The sequence below is a fragment of the Polistes fuscatus genome, unplaced genomic scaffold, assembly GCF_010416935.1.
Source record: "Polistes fuscatus isolate 324 unplaced genomic scaffold, CU_Pfus_HIC Scaffold16, whole genome shotgun sequence".
NCBI classification, from domain to species: domain Eukaryota; kingdom Metazoa; phylum Arthropoda; class Insecta; order Hymenoptera; family Vespidae; genus Polistes; species Polistes fuscatus.
This window is the reverse complement of record NW_025113064.1, coordinates 3,235,726-3,260,316: the sequence shown is the minus strand read 5'-3', so window position 1 is coordinate 3,260,316 and position 24,591 is coordinate 3,235,726. Positions and strand designations below refer to the sequence as shown.

General features: G+C 28.5%; 1 protein-coding gene across 4 annotated transcripts in view; it reads right to left on the bottom strand.

Annotated features, from left to right (window-relative positions):
• The window catches only part of LOC122514900 (formin-binding protein 1-like), a 61,144-nt gene extending 36,637 nt beyond the window's left edge, over nucleotides 1-24,507 (bottom strand). For all 4 annotated transcript variants that reach the window (XM_043632028.1, XM_043632031.1, XM_043632029.1 and 1 more), the window contains exon 1: nucleotides 24,250-24,507. In XM_043632028.1, coding sequence (XP_043487963.1) covers nucleotides 24,250-24,273 — 24 coding nt within the window. In that variant the 5' untranslated portion in view covers nucleotides 24,274-24,507. The remainder of the gene's footprint in view (nucleotides 1-24,249) is intronic.
• Between the last annotated feature and the right edge of the window lie 84 nt (nucleotides 24,508-24,591).

Sequence of the window (24,591 nt, the reverse complement as noted above, 5' to 3'; positions counted from 1 at the left end):
TACGCTTATATAAAAAAAATAAAACAAAACAAAGATGACCTTTTAATTATCGATTTTCAAACGAGGCCAATATACGGCACGTTAAGGAAACAGCAAGGTTGAGCACCCCTGTTTTTGGATATATTTTTTTAATTATATATTTTCTTAATAATTACGAAATCGCGATTATACTTTCTAACATTGTTTCTTTTAAGTGATAAGAAAGTGGCTTAATCTTATCGGATATATTTTACCTTCATAGAAAGCACATATTTTTTTTTATGGGTCATTTATGGTTCGTTTATAGGTATAGAGGATTTAAATTTAACTTCGTACAAATATTTGTTTAAAATGATCTTATATTACTTATATATGTTATTATTATCGGTAATGACACATAAAACTGTATATTCCAAGTAAAAAATATTTCTATATGCTCAGACAAAAGTAATTAATTATCATTTATGTTAATCTTTGAAAGCAATCTGAGTTTATTGCTCATTAAAGAAATTTTTAATGGGAAAAATCAGGTTGGGAAAGAATGAATTTTGTCAATGTTACCACATAACTATTTGCTTTACATGGAATAAATTATAAATACAGTTGGTAAATTAAAAAATGTCATTTTCTCGTCGAAAAATATCAAAATATGATTAATGATTTTAGACCTAACCTAAAAATATTCTAAAGATGACGAAACTCGGACGTTCGTCGAATTTTAAATATGGCGACCAAGCGCGAATAGTTTATCAAAAAGTACATTTTAAAAAGAAGAATTAATTTTATAACGTATGTTACCGTTAAAGTATATAACCTCAAATAATTCATGAAATAAATAAATATTTCGTAAAATAAATAGATATTTCGTAAAATAAATAGGCATTTTTTAGGGAAAGCATATAAAAAGTGTATTATATTATTTATATTATTTATTGTTATATATCGTATTATATTATTTATATTATTTATTATATTTATTATTATATATTTATAACTAGTTGTTTTATGAAATAACTAGATAATATACGAACTCGTGAGACACGAGTAATTGGAAATATGAGATTGAAATTTGATAACTCATTAACATTTGCGTTTGTTTTTACAAACAATGCTTATTATCTCTTCTTTTACTTTGTAAACAAATGTTCCTGTTAATCATGCTGTCCTAATTGATTTATACATGGATCAAATTTCAATTTCAAATTAATTAATCGTATCTTGTCAATTAATGTCAATATTACTTATTGTTAGTTACAGTATATAATTATATTTTATTTCTTATTTTAACTGATCGCGGTATAATGATCGCGTTTTAACGTTAACATACGTCAGAAGGAAATCTGAAATGATGTAATAATTAAAAGTAACGGATTAAGAGGTAACTAAGTGGCCGCGTAGGGCCCCGAAGGGGCCCCCGAGGACTTCTGATTTCATTTCATTCAAGTTCTAACACATAAATTCCGTTTTTACTTTTTAAATAAATTTAATGAATGTATTGTAAGATAGAAAATTTTTGTAATTATTCTTCTTTCTTCTTTATAACTAAATAAGAATTTCTATTAAACTTGTATTTTTTTCTACCAAAAATTCGAGAGAGTCCCAAAATTTTAATCATTTCTTGGGGCCCTTTGCTTGATTTGATCCGGCACTGTCGGACAAAGATTCTTTCCAATCGATTTCATTTTATTCGATTGCCAGTGTCCTTAATATTATTCGAGAAAATAAAAAAAATCATTTTAAAGGCAAAACCCGATAAGTTTGTATAAAGAAGAAACACAAGAAGGGGTTATCGTTGCTTATACGATTTACAACGAATCGTTTACTACAAAGTTACAGAGTGAGATGCAACGTACCGTATCGCCACAGAGTTACGTGTATATATCGTGTCAAGGAACCTTTTCAACCCTTTCCCCAACCATGCTTCCTCTGTCACAAAGCTAGGTATCATGTTCAAAGAATTTTATCGTCCCTCACTTTTTCTATATATATACATATATATACGTATGCATATACGTTCGCTTGAAATTTGAAAAAAGAAACCAAAAAAAAAATCATTATAATATTTTATAAATAAAAATTATATATTATAATAATTTATAAAGATTTATTATAATATTTTATAAATACACATTATAATATTTTATAAATATTTATTATAATATTTATAAATATACATTATATTTTATAAATATTTTCTAACGAAAAACATCGATTTTATATTTATATCATTTCGGATATAAATAAATAAAGGGAGAAAAAAGATAAAAATGGTACAATAACCTAACCTATATTCCCTAATATTATATTGGATATTGGAATTAGTTCTCATTGTTTACTAACAGAGGTCAGTAGTTGTCTTATTTCAATATGGCCGAAAGTGACCGTTAGTGTACACGAAAATATGAAAATAGGGGAAGTACATAAAACACAATTTTTAATTGCTGTGCAAATGTCCTGTTTCGTAGCAAAAAATAAAGGAGCAATTGCAGGAAATATTACTGTTCTAATTTAATGTGAATAAATCTGTGATTAAGTCATCGTTTGCTAGTGGAAGTTTATGGTGGAACATGCTTTATGTGGAACAAACTTACAGCGATTGATTTAGACAATTTCAAAAGAACGATTTTGACGTCAATGGTAAAGAAGTGCTCCTGATCGACCGATAAAATTTGAATATATAGAATTGGAGGTATTGTGTTGAAAGAAGATTCATATCAGACGCTCAAAGAATTGTCAGAAACACTAAATGTCGATAAGTCAGCCGTTAGCAAACGTTTAAAAGCGATAGAAATAATCCAGAAAGTAAGAAACCTGGTGTTTTTATTCTTTTTCATTTCTTCAATAGGTGACTTTAGGTTCTCAAACCTAAAAAAACATGTATATCAGACTTTTATTTAATAATAATTGGAAGAACGGAAACCATTCTCCAAAATCTGTGCTTAATATTAGGGTGAATCAAAAGTTCGTGCGTTTTCAATGAATATTTCCAAAGTAAACTTTTACAAAAACAATTCATTATGCAATTTATAACACAATTTATAACCCAATAAACGCACGAACTGTTGGTTCACTTTAATACAATTGAATTTAGTTGCGAGACGTTCGTTTCTTTATTCATAGCAAACTCGTTAAACACAGTCCTTCGCTAACAGCCCTTTCGGTTCAAAATTCAATAATCATTTCTTTAGCTATTCGATAGAAGGGAAATACATCGGTTTGAAATGGGCATGCGCATACACTGGGTTGCACAACAACATAAGTTGAGGAAAAGAAGGTTTGTACATTGTTGCTTCAAAGTTTATCTTTCTCTAATGGAAATCGCTTTTGCATCGAATTGCGACTGACGATAATAAAATGAATTCGTTACGACAATTATAAGCGCGAGAAATTATGAGTAAGTCCCCTCCCAGTAGTCCCAAATCCCGAAAACATTGGATGCATATGAAGATGTAGTTTAATTTTTTCGAAAAATTAGCATTCGAGGATTTTTTTGGGCTCGTTGATTATGATTCTCATAGTATTTATAAAAAAAATGGCGGACATAAAATGGCGGACATAAAATGGTGGACATAAAATGGTGGACATAAAATGGCGGACTAGTTTATTAAAAATTGATTAAATCTTCTTGAAAATTAGTATATTCGGGTTTTTGAGATAGTTGAATACGAATCTGATATTATTATTTGAAAAAAAAAAAAACATAATAAAAATTTTAATGTATAAAAATGTTCTTTTTTTTATATAAAATTATTTATTTATTACTTTATATTATATTCATTTGTAATTACATAAAGCAGCGGATAAAGTATAAGATTTTTACGAATACGGTTTTGCATTACCGTACAAAATCCTGGATAAAAGCTAAACGAGGAAAAAACGAATTTTGAAAAATATTTTATTAGATAAATTATTAGGAATATAATTAGGAAGTAATTTTGAAATATTTCGTTAGATAAAAGTTCAATGAACGATTTAAAATGAATTACAATGCGGGCACTCGCAGGACTTATAACTTTTATGCTTGTTTAATAAAATATTTCTAATACCGTATAAAGTAAAAACACTTTGCGATATACTCTTCATTAGCAATTAAATTTACAATTAATGCAAATATTTAGAAACATAATTCAATTGTACTTATTGTCAGACGAATATTCCATATTTATTTGTTGAAATCGAACAAATATTAACTAAACTATGCTCGTTTAAATAAATCATAATTTATTGTGGCATAGCAAATGGACAAATCGACGCTCATGTTTCAACTGATAATTTACAGGTGTGCATAAAAACATTATTCATCAAAAATGGCTGACAACAACAATAACAACAACAACAACAGAATAACAACATTGCAGGATTCGCTGAACATATTCCACAAATTAAAAATCCCGCGTTTTATGGTTTTGGGACCACTTTTTGAGTACCTGCGAATCATTAACATCAACGTTGCAACAGAATATTCATGAAAAAATAATCATTTTGTACATTTAATGGGATCAAATCGATTTAGTGTATTGTAAACTACTGCAAATGAATCAAACCATCAATGACGAATACTATTAACAACAATTACTCAATTTCAATCCCATCATTAATATAAAAACACTCACGATACTCCAGAAAACACGAAAATTATTTTTCTCGACAACGAATAATGAACGTGAAAAGTGTGTTGAAACTTTTACTTTGAAATTGCGTAATGAATTGTTTTTGTTAAATTTATTTTAGAAATATTCATTTTAAAATCTACGAACTTTTGATTCACCCTAATACTTTTATGACTTACTGTACACGTTGTACGATAGCGAAGGTTGTCATAGATTTCATTTCATTTCTGTCTCTCTTTATTACTTCTTTCTCTTTCTCTCTCTTTCTTTCTCTTTTTCTCACTCACTCTCTGTTCTCATTCAAGTGCCGATGTAGATGGATCTAAAAGAAAGAAAGAAAGAAAGAAAGAAAGAAAGAGAGAGTGTACTCTTGCGAACTTGCCCCGCCCACGCATCGTGCCGAATCTCTATAAATATCAAGCAACCAAGAACGCATTCGCTTGCTAACTTTAACGACTACCAACGAACAAGATGAAGATTTCATTAAATTACTCAATGTTTAATTACTAAACTTAAATATGCATACGTATATATATATCTATGTGTGTGTGAATCTATCGACTAGAACAATATCGTCCTCTGTTTGAATAAATAAATATTCGATTATCGCACAAAAATGATTAGAAATTTAAAAATAATTATTACTTATATAGCACATTGAGCGAATTCAATTCTTTTTTCCCCATTGATATCATTTTGATCGAATTCGTTCGAATTCGTATTATTAAAAATGACGGCTGAATGGCGGGAACGTTTTTAACCGACAAAATTTTTCAAATTTTTTTAACCTCACTTTTTAAATCATTCGAATTAATAGAAAGAAATACAAAACAACATCAACAAAAATAAATAAAAAATAAATAAATAAATAAATAAAAAAAATAAATAAATAAGAAAAAAATGCGGTCCTGACTTGGGGCTCGTCTTACGAAGCGCAAAAGAGTGAAAACCGGCTGCAAGAGGGACATGCTAGTTAAGGAAAGAAGGAGTGCCTCTCCTCTCTTCGGAATCCCGAAGATTTCTTTACCTCTCCCCCTCCTTCTCTTTCTCCTCCTCTTCTTCTCTCCTCTCCTCTCCTTATTTCTTCTTCTTCTTCTTCTTCTTCTTCTTCTTCGCATATATCCTCGCGGTTTTACAAAGAACAAACTTAATCTTCTTTAAATCAAAGAAAATATGAAGAAGAAAAAAAAGAAGAAGAAGGAGAGAAAATATTTTCAATAAAATTAAAAAAAGCCTGAGGCTTTAATCGTTTTTCCCGCCATTTTTTCGCAGGACAAATTACTAACCTCGTAGCTTATCACGTGACCATGATCGAAAGATTTATCGATACGTCGATACTGGCGCCATCGTGCGCCCACGATCTGATTTATAAGTGGTGTTGATATTGAAAATCTTAATTCTATATGTTAACCGTGAAAGATTGAAATTAAAGAATGTCAAAATTCACGTGGTCGCTTGTCAACACGTACCAAATATGTCAGTGAAAAATCGAATATTTTAATTTATTCTTATACATTAATATTTCACAAACACATATATTTTTTTCTTTTTAAAAATACACATGTAGAATATCCAACGATCATAAGATTCGAATACTATTTGTACACTTTCCTGCTTGTGTCATCTACTATTAAAATCAATAATTGAGATGTAACACATCATTTGTACAATATTATATTATATCTTTTATAAATAATATATAATAAATAAATAAATAAATGTTGATTTATTATTTTCTTCTTATTGTATCATTTTTTTCTATCTAATTGTTATTATAACATTTTTTTTCTTTTTACGAATACACGTTTCAAATCACATACAAAATAGTATTCTTCTATTATACGAAAATTCCTTCATCAGAATAATTATGTTTCCCTATTCATTCATTCATTAAAATACTGGAAGTTCTACTGTACTTTTATTTAAGAAAATTTAGAAAGTAAAAAATAAAAGACAAGAGTTGTTAATCAGGTTTATGTTAGTATACAATAGAATAAAAAAAAAAAGAAAAATATTCGTAGAACGTTCTCTAAGTTTCGACCATTCTCCTCTATATGGAGAACGTGGGAATTACTAGGAGATATCACGACTCCCGCAACGTTATTAATTTTATATTCGCAAATACCATTGTGCACGAAACTGTGCACGTAAATACAAAAATTTTTGAAATAAGATCAAATTCCTGAATCATATCTAAATCATACTTTTGAAGTTTCAAAATGAATATCGTGTCAATAGTGTTCCTAATTGTAATTAATTGTTCATTTATTAACAATAATTGGCTCATGCAATGAGTTTTTACACATTCTGATATTAAAAAACATCTGATATTAACATCTGATATTAAGAAATAATTTTATAGTTGTTTTATTAACACGTTTCGTTCCGTATCATTTTTTTCAAACACTTTCCGTTGATTCCGCGTGGGTCGTATGCGACCCACACGGCACAGAACGTGTTCAAATTTTGTGCATATATTGGAAGGTTTTACAGCGATACATTATTCATCAATTTTTGTTCCTATATTCTCCAGTTTTAAGATAGTTATTTTCTCTAAACGATATTTATTGTTTTACTATTGTTTATTTGCAATAAAACACACGTGCTGTGTTTTAAATCGTAAAGGTCCGAATTAAGATCCACATTTTCTTCTGTTTTCACTTTTATACGATCACTTTATATTTATAGGTTATGTTGAAATATGTCGATAAGTCAATAAGTCAAAAAAGAGTAAATGCGATTGGTCGAGCAATCTCTGTGCAGAAAATATGATTGGATGCTTGCAATAAAAAACATGGCGGCACAATTTGCATTGGAATTAAGGAAAACAAGAAAAGAAACAAAAGAATTCACTCCACTAAATTATTATCTCTTTTTTTTTTTATTGTTTGAATTTTATTCTTAGGTTAAACTGTAACTTGGTACCATTTAGGATCTTGGTTCCTTAATCGTGCCGATATTCATTTATTACGATTTATTAATTTTCTGTAAAACCATATACACTTTTCGAATTTCATGAAAATAAATAAAATCAATGTTACAAAAAAGTTATTAATAATACAATTATTTCTCGTTCATGTTATCAATTACCATACATTTCGTGCGAAACATTTCATACGTTTATAAATTTACTGTACCACCACCAATTGGTATAACAAGTGTGTCTTCATTTAATCGTGTGAATATAATACTTACACCTGTACGAAATTCAAGATCAATTAAAGATAAGATTAAAGCAGATATATCTGAACAAATTTAAATAAGATAAAATACTTAATAATAGTACACTAAGCAGTTCAAAATAAAAGCATTAAATAATAATTGTGTAATGACATTTGACATTTTCGATAAAGAAATAAAATTTCTTAGAAATAATATTTTTCTTCGATGATAGTAATCAATTAAAAAATAATATTTTAATTATCACGACAGAATAAGAAAAATTTAATAATTCAAGCGATGATAAAATTCAAATAATTCTATCTCAAGAAATATTTCTGAGGAACAAATTACAAACGTGTCTCCTAAAAATATAAACAACAGTCCAAAAATAGAAACACTTCTTTCAACAAAGGATAATTCCACATTAAAAGAAACCAATTTATTTAACCCTTTCGTTACTGCAATCCACTCAGTCGGTGTAACGCCACTAAACGAAACACCTTACCGAAAAATGTTAACATTGCACATCAACGCACACTTCGATGTTCTTATTTGTCTTTCAACGTCACCTTGACATTCTCTCTTCTTTATGTACACTTTTTGAGAGTTACATAACAATTGTTTTGTATTAATATAATGAGAAACATGAAAACGAGTGTATTCTATGCATATTCGGTTATTTACATATTTACAAATTTTTTCCTATTATTATTAATAAAAATACAATTTAGGATAATAAATATATCAAATTATGATTCTTAATAATTCATTTACGAGAGTCAACACTCGTATACGCAAATCTTTGCATTGATGCCGGTTATAGCCGGCGCCTGTACGCACAGTTCGTCGCGTGGATGCCGGTTATAGTCGGCGCCCGTAACGGAGGGGTTAAGGTTCCAGTATACTTTTCACCATACATCGTATCAAGTCAATAACAAATAATAATAATAATAATAATAAATTTAGATTAAATCCTAATCATTTAGTAAAAAAAAAAAATATTAAATGTAAATTTTATTGATAATAAAATTCAGTCAGATAAAAATAATGTCCCGTCTGTAATTCCCGTCTTCGTATGAGATCAACTGCACTCTCACGATTGCAATTTTTTACTGCACACACCCTGCCTATTTTTATTTTTCTACATTTTTATATTAATCTTACTTTTAATATTTTATTTTTGTTATTATTATTTTTTGTTTACATACAAGACATGGGGATTAAGAATTATTTGCTCGCTTCACGCATCGGTACGTTACTATATTCAGAGCAGTACGAAATGAATATTAGCGACACTAGTGGTGAAAAAAGAAAACTTAAATATACGATTTGCGTGGACAGATTTTGGCAATTAAAGGGGCGGAAATACGTGTAAAGGCTTCAAAAAATTCAATTTTTTTTTTATAAATCGATTGTAAAACTATTAAAAAATATACTCATAAAATTTCAAGTCAAAAATCCAAGTTGTTCAAAAGTTATAAGCGATTAAGTGAGCGTACGTCGTTAAGTGTCATTCTCGAAACGATTTTTTTCGAAATTGTGTACACTCTAGCTTAAAAAGTTTTTGACCAATCATTTTGAAATTTGAAATATAGTTTTTTTATATAATTACGCTCTATTTAAAGTATTTAAATAGAAGATCTCTGTTTAAAGTATTTTTTTTATAATGAAAAATGTATGAAAAAATAGAAAAAAATCATGCTTTATGTTCACGCCACCCTAAAAAATACAAATTTTCATTTTTTTCTAAGGAAATGAGGTTCAAATAGAAGATACACATATAAAAAAAGTAATGTTTCTTTGTAATTGATTTCTGTTAAAAATTGTGCCTTCCAAGATGTACGCAAACTGCTCAGTCGGATGGAAACCTACAATTTGTTGACAACTGATATCTCCGCTAGTTTTCGAGATAAATCTTGAAAAATTTCGGAATATGTTCTCAAATATATGTATAAAATGGCCTTATAATATTAATAAATAACATAAATTTTTAATACGTTAAAAAAAATTCATGAAAACAACGATGAAAACATCGTTTCACACGTATTTCCCCTCTTAATACGTTTGAACTCGTATTCCTCGTGTAGTCTCCATGATTTATTCCTTGATATGAACCACGAGTATGAATAAAATATGAAGAAAGAAAAAAAGAAAAAAAAAGAAGAGCCGATCGAAGTTTAATTGTCAATCAAATTGAAAGGTAAAAAGATTGAATAAAAAGACGACATTTTATAAATAAATATGTTCTATTGTAAATAATTGTTGACGCAATTCGGAAACTGACATGAGATGCTAATTCTATGGATCGTGTCACGTTAGGATGCATAGCACACGCGTCTTTACGCGATTGCGTATTTAGGATCGCGCACGTACGTACGCAAGGATGCGCATCGTAACGCAGAACGATCGTTACATACCGTTCCTCTCCAACAAGAAAAAGAACAAGAAAAAGAAGAAGGAAAAAAGAAGGAGAAGAAGGTCTCGCTACTTTTCTACGACGTTCTTCTCTCTTACACGTGCCAGATAGGGAAACAAACTTTTTTTGTAACGACGCGTTCACGGTCTCTCGATTTAACAAATTAGTTGATATAATAATAATCAAAGGTACGAAGTTCAAAAAAAAAGAATGAAAAAGAAAAAGAATACTTTTACGATTATTCTTTCGTTAAGAAGAATTTCCAATTCCCTGTCTTCTTTAATTGTGTTTTATTTTTTTTGTATTTTTTTATTCTATTAAATATCACCCCTAAACAAGTTTTTTGCAACGACACTTTTTTCCAATATGGCGGACTACCGCTAGTCACGTGATTTTTTGATACAACGAAACGCGGGAAATTTGAAGAGAAAAACATTTTTAACGAGAAAATAAACGTTTGACGAAGAAAAAAAAAGAAGAAGAAGAAGAAGAAGAAGAGATTGCATGTGATTTTGGTGATATAATGAAGCAAAAAAAATAAGACGTCGTTAAGATAATGAGAAAAATGTATTCGAGCGTTACGATTGTAATTAAGGATAGATATAAAGTAAATCAACGAGAGACCGGTCTACAGACAACTTCCGTACACGATCCTATGAATTAATATTCTTTAGAAATTTCAAGTACGTTCGTGCCTTTGTTTCCTTCTTATTGGTTCGTATAGTTCGCGTTCGCCATTAGCGTTTTGGTCAGACAAGTTTCACTTTTAACCAAGTCACACCGTTAAGAATACATAATGATTTGTATGAATGCGAAAGCTCTCCGCCATTTTTATACCTATCTTTTTCTTTTTTCTTTTTGCCCCTAAAAAATAATGTATATTTTAAAAAAAAATTTCAATTTTCTTAATCTCGAAATTGTTCTCAAAATATATATATATAAATATAAAAATTATATAATAAAAATAAAATATAAAATATAAAATAATATAAATAAATAAAATAGATAATATAAACATAAATAAAAATATAAAAATATATAAAAATTATCTAACAAGGTTAAAAAGAAAAAGAAAAAGAAAAAAAAAAAGAAAAGAACAAAGATTCGTATGCATTATTCGAAACGTTGATAACGACAATCCGATAATTTTATTCGTTGTTATGGAGAAAGTCGTGCACGTGCATCCTAACCTTCACGCGATTTTCCCTCCTCGTCATTTGATTTCCATTTTTTCCGCGAGTAGTATAATAACTCGACGAAGGTGTTCACTGTATAAAGTAATCGTGCGTAGGTGATCCGGAAAAAGTTATCGTTGCCATCAAACATAAAATTATTTTTAAATTAACAAGAAATTTAATTTAAAAAAAAAAAATATATATATATTTCGTTATAATTCTAATAATGTACATTTTCTCTCTCTCTCTCTCTCTCTTTCTCTTTTTTTTCATCGCATTAATACGCGCACACACGCAGGAAACGAGAGAGAATGTCCATGAGTGCCTTGGCAAGGCCCTTCCCCCCCACCGCTACCATCCCCACCCTCCGCTACCCTCCCCACCAACCGCTACCCTCCCCACCATCAAGGCCCCTCCCCACTCCTCCCCACTACTCATACATATACGCGAGCGCGTGTGTCTCTCTCTCTCTCTCTCTTTCTCTCTCCATTTAACTAGTATTTCCAACGTACCGGTATTTCTGACATTCCAATTTACTAATCGACAGCATTTACGACGTTGCGGTAGTTTTTTTCTATTCATTCGAATGGTCTCCGCCCCCCTCCCCCCGTGTAACACGGTTATCGAAACTTTTGATCGACCAACTTGAACGAACGTTATCTTCGTCGTATTTAAACGAATAGGTTAAGTATTACCAACGCATACTATCAATAAATATAATCGAATAAACAAGAAGATGAGATAGAATTAAACGTACAGTGGAATCACGCAAAAGTATACGTAGTATTATTCTCCTCGTTTTTACTATTAATTTAAGATGATTGATGTTTACTTATTTTTCAATTTTATAAATAAGCCTAAAAATAAGTATTTTTTAACACTAGATTTACGGACTGAGCCAATTTGACTGATTATAAAAATTTGTTTATCACATATATATATATATAATTTAAATATTATTTTTTTAAAACATATGTTGGTTTTTAGTTACTTAATGAATATACGTAAATATTAATTCCTCCCCTTTACTCAATCCGCCATTCAAACAATGTTTGTAAGTCATTAAAAAAATAATGAACAAAATATCCGTAAATCTAGTGTTAAAACATTGCATTATATAATATAATAATTTATTAATATATATAATAAACGCATTTTGGGGCCCCTTCCAACTTTGGGTCCAATCCTCCTCCTGTGATACGGGATCTTATGGTATTGTAGTTACGCCCCTGACTTGGTTAACCCTACTTTTTTTTTCCATCTTATAATTACTTTCAAAACGATTAATGCATATCTTGCGAGACCTATATTATTATTATTATTGTTATTATTATTATTGTTATTATTGTTATTATTATTATTATTATTCGAGACAAATTTGATTTCGCTAATAATTTAATATTCTTATGCAATCAAAAATTGATATCAATTTATAGGTTAACTAAATAATCTTAAAATACGTTACTTTTTGTATAAAAATTCGAAAACGTTGAGTTATTGGTAAAATACTCATTGTTCAAAATAGATATATATGTACATATGTATAGATAAAATATTCTGTAGGTTGAAAACCTTCAAAAATAAAAAAAAAAAGACGATATGAGGTGTACCCCTAACCCTCGTTTACCCCCACCATCAAAACTTCTCTTAGGTGTACAACACATATGCTCTTTCTCAACGAACGGTCACAACTAGCGGTTAAACATGAACGCGTCCTGTATCATGATTCATGAGTGCCCACGAGTAGAACGTCAATGAATCGTGATAATACTCGTTTATAGTATACTTAGAAAGAAAGAAAGAGAAAGAGAAAGAGAGAGAGAGAGAGAGAGAAATTGACATGTGTCATATGAGTGTTTTTATCAGAAAAATGTTAACCTCGATTAGATATCTGGGCAATTCAAAATATGTCATTTTGATCAACTATTTATTATTAACAAGTTAACTGCGTTTAAACGTGTGTACGTTATCGTGAAAGATCGAAATTGGAAAATGTCAAGATTCACATGGTCGTTCGGTGTATGTCCGAAATATTATTTATATTTAATTTATTTATATTATTTATATATATATATACCAGGTGTACCAGGTATAGAAGTATGAAATTGGAATTTTTTGTTGTAAAAATTATACGTCTGTTGTTTAAAAATGATATAAAATATTTTATTAAAAATAATGTCATTGCTATTTATGGTATGCTATTTTTGGTATGTGTTGATATTCAACAACCACGTGAATCTTGACATTCAACCCTGTGAATCTTGACATTCAACAACCACGTAAATCTTGACATTCAACAACCACGTGAATCTTGACATTCAACAACCCTGTGAATCTTGACATTCAACCCTGTGAATCTTGACATTCAACCACGTGAATCTTAACATTCAACCCTGTGAATCTTGACATTCAACCACGTGAATCTTGACATTCAACCACGTGAATCTTGACATTCAACCATATGAATCTTGACATTCAACCATATGAATCTTGACATTCAACCATGTGAATCTTGACATTCAACCATATGAATCTTGACATTCTCTAATTTCGGTCTTTCACAGTAACATATATTACATGTCAATCGAAATCTTTCTAGCGGTACAGGGCACGTGTATACTCGTCGTCTAAAATAAATAATGACCATCGACTATAAAAACACAAGATTTAAATAAAATGTAATAAGAATATTATTTAGCGAAGAATATTATTTATATTTTCTTTTTCTTTTTTATTAATATAACATTTTTGTATTTTATAACTGACGTACACAATAAACGCAAATATTTTTAATTTACCCTAATATTATTTTTTCTTACAAATTTTTCTCATTTACGAATTATTATTATTATTATTTTTATTATTATTATTATTATTATTATTATTATTATTTTTATTATTATTTTTTATTATTATTATTATTATTATTATTCATAATTTGGAGAAAATTTGGAGAAAATTTGGAAAGTTTTTATTAACCCCTAGTAACTTTTTCAAAATAACTAGAAGTTCATTTGGTTGATTATCAAATAAAAATGTAATCCTTAAGTTTGTTTCTTTTTTTTTGTTCAAAAAAAATTGACGATAAGAGGGAAAGTTTGTTCCTGCGAACAATGTTAACTGATTAAAAAGTAATCTCAAAGATAATAATATATTTATTGGCAAACTATTACAATCGATTACTTCAAATGGTGATAATTGTTTAGAAGGAAAGATAGGAATGTATATACCGGGTGGTGCTATAGAATCATCAGTAAGAGAACAAAAATGATGATGCGGAATGCAAGAATGAATTATTTAGAGAGAGTACACACCACCACCACTACACCAACACTACCACCACCACCACCACAACCATAATCGTGGTGGGAGCAACGCGCGAGGATGACATTGAACGAGAAGAAATTTCATGCAAGGTGTAAAGCATGTTCGTTTCGTTCTTAAGATCGATGATCGAGATAAAAACAGCGAGTCTTTAAGAATATTTCTTACAATTTCCTCAATTTAATATTAAACCAATAGATATTTTTTATGTACATTTATTCCTACCATAAAAAATTAAATAAAAAATATAAATATTTTTTAATTATAGGACATGGCAGGTTTGGTGTTTAAACAATCAATATTTTCTTGTAATATAATATTCAGAAACATGTTAGAAGATTATTTGACTTTTCAATATAGTTAGAAAATTTGTTAGAAAATCGTATATTTTAATTCTAAAGGATTTGAAATATCTGATGTCATTTGAATGTATTTGCGAGTCTCAAGATTATTCGTACGAATTTTGTTATTCTAAAACAATCGATATTTTCTTGTAATACACAATATTCTATATTAATATATATAGAAATATATTTTAGAATCATTTAACTTTTAAATTGATGTTAATTTAATTACAGATAAACAATGTGTTATTAGAAAAGTATAATTGGTTTCGATAAAGTATACTTTATCGGCTCAAAAATATTATAAAATGTAAATGAGGACTAATTAACAATAAGTACTACTTATAAAAATAATAATTAAGTGGCTGAAAAAGAAAGGGGTACGAGTAAGATTTTTTTGTTAATTTGTGGTAAGTGCATAACTGCAAACTAGATATCCTAAATTTTGTATGTATTAAAGTGGTACATCTGAATTCTCATTATGCACTGTCATTTGGTAATAACTTTTTCTTTTACTTACACAAATTCTTTTTCTCTTCAGAAACAAAAGAACACGAGTGATTTTACAAAATAGAATTTACCAAATATTTATTTAAAGTAACAAACGAGTATAGAAAAACATTTTGAATATTATTAACAAAATTCCAATATGTACATTTACTTAAATGTCTATGTAGTTAAATTGTATCCAAAACTTACTCATTATTTAGAATAATCAATAAACTTTGAAGTTATTTTTCTCAAATGTGTTGAAAGACACTTTTCAGGAACTCAATTGTATTTTTATTATATTTCGTGTACACGCAAATACTCTTATGAGACTAATTTAATTATCATTTAAGTAATATTATATTTCTCTAACAATAAAATGTTCTTTTGCGATCAAATTTATATCAATTTGAAGTCTTAATAATCCTAAAATAGATTTCTGTGTATAAGAATTTAAAAACATAACATTACAATCAGATATAAATAGTTTAAAATTGACAGTAATGATACGAATATTCCTGTTATTCACTGTATCTCTAATCAACGTATACGTAAATTAAATTTGTCATAAAATTTCATTCTTTTAAAATATACATTAACAAATTTGTTAAATAAAATTTATATGGTTGGGTCCAGTTGAAAAAAATGAGGGTAAAATAAAGACATTCGGAAGGTATTAATTGTAATTTCTAAAACATTTGTAAAAAACGAAATTACTTTTCAAACATCCTATAATAAATCACAGGAGTATTAGTACTTTAACCATCAATTTAAAACAATGAATATTTTCTTGTAATACAATATTTCCACATTCTAATACACAGGAATATATTTTAGGATTATCAAACTGGTCAATTGTTATAAATTGGATTGAAAATAAGAATTTTTTTGTATAAAAAAAGTAAAATTTCATCTAAAAGAAAATAAGTCTCATAAAATATGCATAACCGTCTGGAAAGTGTTATAAAATGTAAAAAAAAAAGGGTCAACCGAGTATCACTTACTAAAATATTCATTGTATTTGTATTATTTGTATTATTTCTTACTCAGGTACAAACAAATACTCTAGTGAGATCAATTTTTGATCATTTATATCAAATTATGTTTCACCAACAATAAAATATTCCTTTACAATCAAATTTATAACAGTTTGAATGTTGAATAATTCTAAAATAGGTTTCTTTGTTATAACAATTTGAAAATATTTCATAGCAAGCAGATAGAAATTGTTTATACATACAAAACGTTGTGTTACATTTCATCAAATTACATTCAAAAAAAAAAAAATACATTTAATTACAAAAAATAGAAAATAATAAGATAAAATGTAATAGAATGCAAATGTGAAGACAAAAGTTAGTTTTCCTCTACTTTTGAAACGTATTTTCATCGTATTGGAAAAGATGTAGGACAACCATAAACAATTGTTTCTATAAAAGTATCTTAAGTTTTACTGTTAATTGAAAACAATCAATATTTTCTTGTATAATACAAATATTTCAACATTATTCTTCGTGTTATTATTAACACAAAATCATATTTTAAATTTATTAAACTTATAAATCAATATAAATTGTATAACATTACAAGAAAAATATAATTTAATATTAACTAATAAGAATAATTAATTAAAATAGTTTAAAATTTACAGTAATTGTACGAATATTCCTGTTATTCACTGTATCTCTAAATTTTAACTGTAAATTTAAAACAATCAATATTTTCTTGTATAATACAAATATTTCAACATTATTATACACAAAAACATATTTTAAATTTATTCAACTTGTAAATTAATATAAATTGTATAGCATTACAAAAAAAAATATAATTTGATATTAACTGATAAGAATAATTAATTGAAATAGTTTAAAATTTACAGTAATGGTACGAAATTTCCTGTTATTCACTGTATCTCTAAATTTTAACTGTAAATTGAAAACAATCAATTACATCAATAATCAATATCATTACAAGAAAAATATAATTAAATATTAATTAATAAGAAAATAAATATTCTGAATTGTTTAAAAAATATTATAAGATGCCAAAATGATGCAAAAATAATAATTGTATTTGTATTATTTCTTATATAGATGCAAATAATCATGTAATATCAATTTATTATATCATTTAAAGTGAATATTAATTAATTATATTAATTAATTAAAGTAAATAAATTAATAAAAATTAAATTATAATTTTTCTATTGTGTCCGATTAAAACAATTGATTAATTTTTTGCTTATTATTATAGTTTCACGTGTTTAAAATGAAAAAATGAGTCTTAAATATTTCAAAATAAAATTTATTCAAATAACCGAGACAGAAAAATTTTGCATACTACGATTCCACCATAGAAACTACGGCGACTGCATGAAAAACTTTTAACGCGTTTTTCTCATAACAACATTTTTCTAACCTTTCGTGCATTTTTCTCAGAAACTATTTAACCGATCGACTTAAAATTGTGCAGACATTTACAGTACACATCATTCTATTTTTGGATAAACCATTTTTTACATTACTTTAATAATAATATTTTTCTGAGCCGTGAAAAGTGAAACTTTTTTCGTAAAAATCCGAGTTCTCTATTTCAAACGTTGCCATTTTGTATATTTCATTTTCTATTTAAATTTTTTCCCCGTTCAACGATAAACACATTCATTGTGAATAAAACAAATGTAATATTTGATATAGTCTTTTAAATCAAATTTTATTTTAGTCTGTAAGATGAAATTGTATTTAGGATGCAACCTACAAATTTAATTATTCAGCTCAAGATGCTGTAAATAATTAAATATCTATCTGTTTATTGATAATCCTAAAAATAGGTTTTTCTGTTTATAAGTATTTATTTATAAACAGAATACACGTTGTAGATTGAAACGTTTCATCAAATTAAAAGTCTCAAAAAAACATTTCAAAAATCGGATGCTCACACATTGGAATATTCCCTTTAATAACCCTAACCTAACCTTTTGAAATGTTTTATTTGAAATTTACTTTGACTACAAAAATAAGACAATTTAATCAATTTATTAAGAGTAAAATCATGGAATGAAACTCGACAAAGGAGTTCCTGAGATAAAAATTGATGTCGAGTCACACTCGACATAGGAGTGCAAAGGGTTAATGAATTAACACCCATGTAATTCGCTGAGAACAAAAATATATATTTTCCGCCATTTTGTCCAAAATTAATTATCCGCCATTTTGTCCAAAATTAATATTTTCCGCCATTTTGTCCGAAATTAATATTTTCCAAAAGGGTCCACATATTTCTTTATATAATTGGTATTAAAAATAACTTTTCTTTTTAAATGTTTGCTTTATTTCGAATGAAAATTGAAAACTCTATGCTGCTGCCGAGGCGCCATTTTTAAATTGTATTTATTTTTTAATTCTTTCTCTGATATATTCAATAAAAATATTTAAATAATTATTGCAATGACACAATAATTCGATAAAAAAGTAATAAAAACCCAAATATTCCCCTCCCCCCATTATTTCGACAATTTATATAAACAATTAACCTCACTTTAAATAAAATTACATTTCTCCAACGAGATAAAAGAATAAAATATTCAATCTATCGGATTCAATTTATATCAATAAAAATGTGTATAATAAATCTATCCCATTGGTTTTCTGTTTAAAACAAATTGTTTTTCTGTTACACAGAGACAAATATAAATTACATTTTTATATTTTTTTCTTCCCCCCCCCCATTTAAAATTTACAGTAAGGACAGGTACTACAAATATTCTTGTGACTCACAGACAGGTAGGTTAAACAGGTAGGTAGGTAGGTAGAGATACGATGAAAGGAATTTGGAACGAGGTACGCGTGCGAAAGAAGAACCGATAGAATCACTACAAGTTACTCACGCGTAACCATCAACTTCTTCTTCCCTTCTTCCCTCCCCCATCCCTCTGATCCCCCTCATCATCCCCCACTGATGCCCCTCCGACCCCCGACCCCCGGCCCCCCAGCCAGACCCCCCCCCCATCTTGTGGTCTTCTACAATCTCTCGGAGAACTTGGATTCGAATTACTTGGAGAGATCGACCGAAAACCTAACCTCACTTACTTCTCCTATTTACCAAACGATCCTACACACATTTATCTTTCAATCATGTTTACTTCAAATGCAATCTTTACGAGTTTGTAAACACTTAACATACAAAACTCTGAGACACACTTCACGACGAAACGTTTTACTTCATAAATATAGAATGTAAAAAAAAACCCATTTGTATCTGTATATAACATAACCTTCAAAATATAAATCGAATATTTCAAATAGAATAAGAGTTACGATGTTATTAAAAATAAAAATAAAATATATAAAACAATTCTCTCTGTGCAAAAATGTAAACATAAATTATAATATCATTGCATATATTAAATCATTAAGTATAAAATATTTGATTTATAAATGAAAGCATTTTAAATAAACGGACGTTTCATACGTCATGATAAATATGCAGTAATTTGTATATATATATGTATATGTATAACAAGAAATGTTGAAAATTTATTTTATAATATATAAATAATTTGATAATAAAAATAAATCTCATAAAATGAATTATAATATCTCTCAAATTTTTTCATTCAATCCACTATAATAATCACAGATACATAATATAATCAAAGTTCTCGATTTCACTCGTATATACATAGTTACGAATTTGATTTAAATAAATCTCAAAGGAAAAAAAAAGGAAAGAGATAAATAAGCGAGATATAGATTGCAATAGAATCGACAATAGAATTTTCTTCGAGATAATATAGATAAGAGAAAGATAGAACATTAAGGGGTTATACGCAGTTGCGAGGCTCGAAAAAGACGTATTTTCATGAATTTTTTCTAGAAACAGTTTTTATTTCTCAAAAAAAATTGTTGGTAATTCAAATAGAGTGAACTTTTGAGAATACAATGGCGCGTCGATTCTGTAAAAATATTAATCTGCACTGCTCCTGTAGATGATTTCCTGAACGTCCTCTAAAAAAAGACGTTTGGCGGTGATCTCCATTTTAGCGGTTTGGATTATCCGAAATTAAAAAGTATGGTGGATTCTTTTAAAGGATAGATTAATGCAGGTATTAACGAGAGGAATTTTAAAAATTTTGATTTTTGACAAAATGGCGTCTATTTGAAAAAAAGTTGTTGTTTTTGACTAAAATTTTCGCTTTAAATTGTTACAAAAAAATAGTAATAAATTTTTTTAAAAATTATTCCTTATACTAAATACCTGAGGAATATATCTAAGAAGATTGTGTAAAAATTTGAAACCGATCGGTTAAGCCGTTTTTGCAAAATCGAGATCACCGACTTTGAAAATACCGTTTTGAGAAAAACGCGTTTAAAGTTTCAAAGAGACGTTTACACATAGTTAAAAATTTTTGTTTGCAGCTTACATGAAGTGAAGAATATTTGTCGGATCGATTTGAAATTTTCAGAGAATATACTTAAATATATGTACATTCCGAAAATGCAAAAAAAAGAAAATCGATTTTTTGAAAATCCTAACTGCGTATAACCCCTTAACAAAATCTAGGATAAATATTTGCTACATCTACAGTAAAAAAAAAAAAAAATACAATAATTAACGCGTTTATGCCTCTTTTTGATGATCATCTTTTCTCAAAGATTGAATCAAAAAAATTCTCGTGCAATAATCTTTATTCGTTAAACTATACCTCGTGTTATATCCTACGCGTGTCATACATACATACACACAAATATATATAAACACATAAATACATCCATACATACATACACACATAAATACATACATACATATATGCATACATACATACATACACACATAAATACATACATACATATATGCATACATACGGCACAAGCATACATATACACACACATGTATGCATACATACGTCATACGCATACATACATGCATACATATACGATATACATATACTCGTATACATATATACATATACACATTTATGCATACATACGTCATACGAAACATGCATGCATACATACATACATACATATATATTATACATATATAAAAGCGTTGATTTGATTGCTCGTTCCACACGGTTTCGCGTAACGTGCTAGTAGACATCGATGTGTTTTAAACGATATATATATATATGTTACTCTGTACGTTATCGCATTAAATTTCAACGCACACGACTATAAGTAATATACTGGTCTCTGATTTTCTTCATTTTTTTTTTAAACATAATATATAACGTCTACGTAAAATTTATTCATTAACTAAACACTATACTGGCTAATCTTACAAGTAATCTCGAATAAAATATACTTTTTGTTATATGTTAATACTTTTACGTATTATTATATTGATGCTTTATATGAATTAATAATTACTTATGTGGGAGAAGGGGGAGGGGATTTTTTTCACGAAATTTTACATAATGTAAATAATACAAATCATTTGAGGCTAAACAAAAAAAAAGTATAGTTAATGACTTTTCGCTTGACATCAAGTTGAACACCTTTTTTTCAACTTAAAAATGAGGACATTTTTTTACTTTTTTTTTTTTCAACAACCGCTCAAAAGATAAGGTCATATATATATTTTTTTATATTCCTGACGAATAAATAAGCTTTTATATGATTTAACAATTTTCTAAAACAATTTAGTATTTCAGGAATTATCCAGAATAACTATTCTAACACTTATTACACTTCTTTATAATATAGTATTATATTATAGATCATAAAAGTAATTTAATAAAAAGAAATAAAAAAAACAACACAATATTTTAACAAGCTCACCCTGTATTTCACCCTGTATTCGGGTATAAAACTAGTTCAAGTGTTTTAGAATTGTATAGTGTGAATTAAATTATACTTTCTATATAAATATATATAGTTATTATTTTCTAGTATTTTTTTTGGTTTTTATTTCTCATAATTTCCTAAACTATGCTGGTAACATTTCGCACTAACCAACAAAACCAATAACCAGAAACCAATATTGTGCTAATAAAAATAATACACGTGGGTCACTTTACTAAACAGAAACGATTTATAAGAAATGTTCAAATCAACTAAAAAAAAAGAAAAACCCCCAAAATCTTTGAATACGTCAGAATTGTACGATAGAAAAATAAAACCAAAAATTTACAGTGGGACCAACCCCTATATTAAACCCCCTAACTAAAAATTACCCCATTATCCTCGTATAACTCGATAAAAAAATTGTTTTAAAAAAAAATCTCATTTCCAGTATGAAAATACGTGATATCAAGGTTGTATCTTCGAATTAACCTCAAATCACACAGTTTTGCATTAAACATTCGTTAGAATAAGAACAAAAAAATTCGTTGTATAATTATTTTGATAGAGAATTAACATTGCATTTCCAATAAGGTATTCATTTCAATTACAAAATAGATACTGATCGATCAATAAGCTGATGCAATCTTTTTTCATCGCATATATTTAAATATCAGATAATAATAATAATAAGAAATAATATTTTAAAGAAATAAATTCTTACAAGAATAAATATGAAATTTTTTGATTTAAATTGTAATCCAGTGATAAGTTAATATTTCTTAACGAGAAATTAAATAGAAATGAATCACCGATTTGTACAATTAGAAGAAAAAAAAAACAAAAAGAAAATGATTTTTTAATTATTTATTTATTTAATAATAATTTTGTTACGCTTTTAAATTCGTATAACCTAAAATTCATTACAGAGGGGGGGAAGAAGGGAGGGTCCTGTACAGGAACAGAAAAATGTTACACACACACACACAAATATATATACACATATCAAAAATATAAGAAGAGAATCAAGAGACGGAAGAAAAAATAAAAATCAATAAAAAAATCCAGTTGAAAGTTCACCTTGAAGTGGTTGGAACTTTGAACAAGTTTTCTTCCAAAAGAAAAAATAAGAAACGAAAGAAAGAAAGAAAAGAAGAAAGAAAGAAAAAAAAGGGTCGCTTCTCTGAACGATTCTAAACCTAAAGAAGGAAAAGAATTTTCTTTCAAGATAATCGACAGAAAGAGAGAAAGAGAGAAAGAGAGAGAGAGAAAACATGACTTGACATTGTTAGATGTCAGAAAATAAGCGGCAAGTTATACCTAACGTTATACATCTTTTAAAGATTTTATGGAAATGGAAGGAAAAGGAAAAAAAATACAATGACGAATAGTGAAAACCGATGAAGATGACGACGATACGAGGACGTATTATAAACCCGCCCGATTCAGATGAATAAGGAACCAGATAAATAGATGAATAGATAGATAGAACGAGAGCGAGAGAGAGAAAGAGAGAAGGTAAAAGCGAGATGGAAGAAGGAAAGAAAGAAAGAGAGAGAAAGAGAGAGAGAGAGAGAGAAAGAAAAACGAAGAGAGGTACATCGCCCACGGCTAGCAACCAAAAAGGTGAAACACTCCTGTGCGGCCAAGTAGTCAGAACGAGGTACCGCGAACTGGTTTTTCGGATATACACCATGATTACGTGTCGGCGGTACAGGCCCGGACTGTTTCTCCAGAAGTAGCTCGAGAGAAGGAGGAATGACCGTATATATGTGTATACTTACATATATGTCTCTGTTTTACCTTCAACAAACGAGAAAAGTGAGATACAAAGATACTTGAAGACCGGAGTGAGCGAGAAAGAGAAAGAGAAAAAGAGACAATCTATAAGAAATGTATATATATATATATATATGTGTGTGTGTGTGTATATATAGGTAAGGAATAAAGACAAGAACTTACCCAAAGCTCGGTACCCCAGCTCATGTTTGGTTAGGCCAAACTCTCCGAGTAGTTCTCCTTTTGCACAAACACACTGTTCACATTAATCGACGTTGTCCTCGGACACGTCTATCGTCTGGCACGCACGAGAGAAACATGAAAAGTCGCGCCACGAATACTATCGCGCGCGAGCAATCACAGAAATACGTCGAACATGTCGACCCGTAACTACTGACTGACCGGACCCGACTGCCAGTCTAAAACCGCCCGGAATTCGACTCGAGCTCGCTCTACCGGCGACGCGTTTAACTAAGTTTTTGTTCTGCGCATAAAATGGCTGATCGCGTTATTTGATTGGTCGAT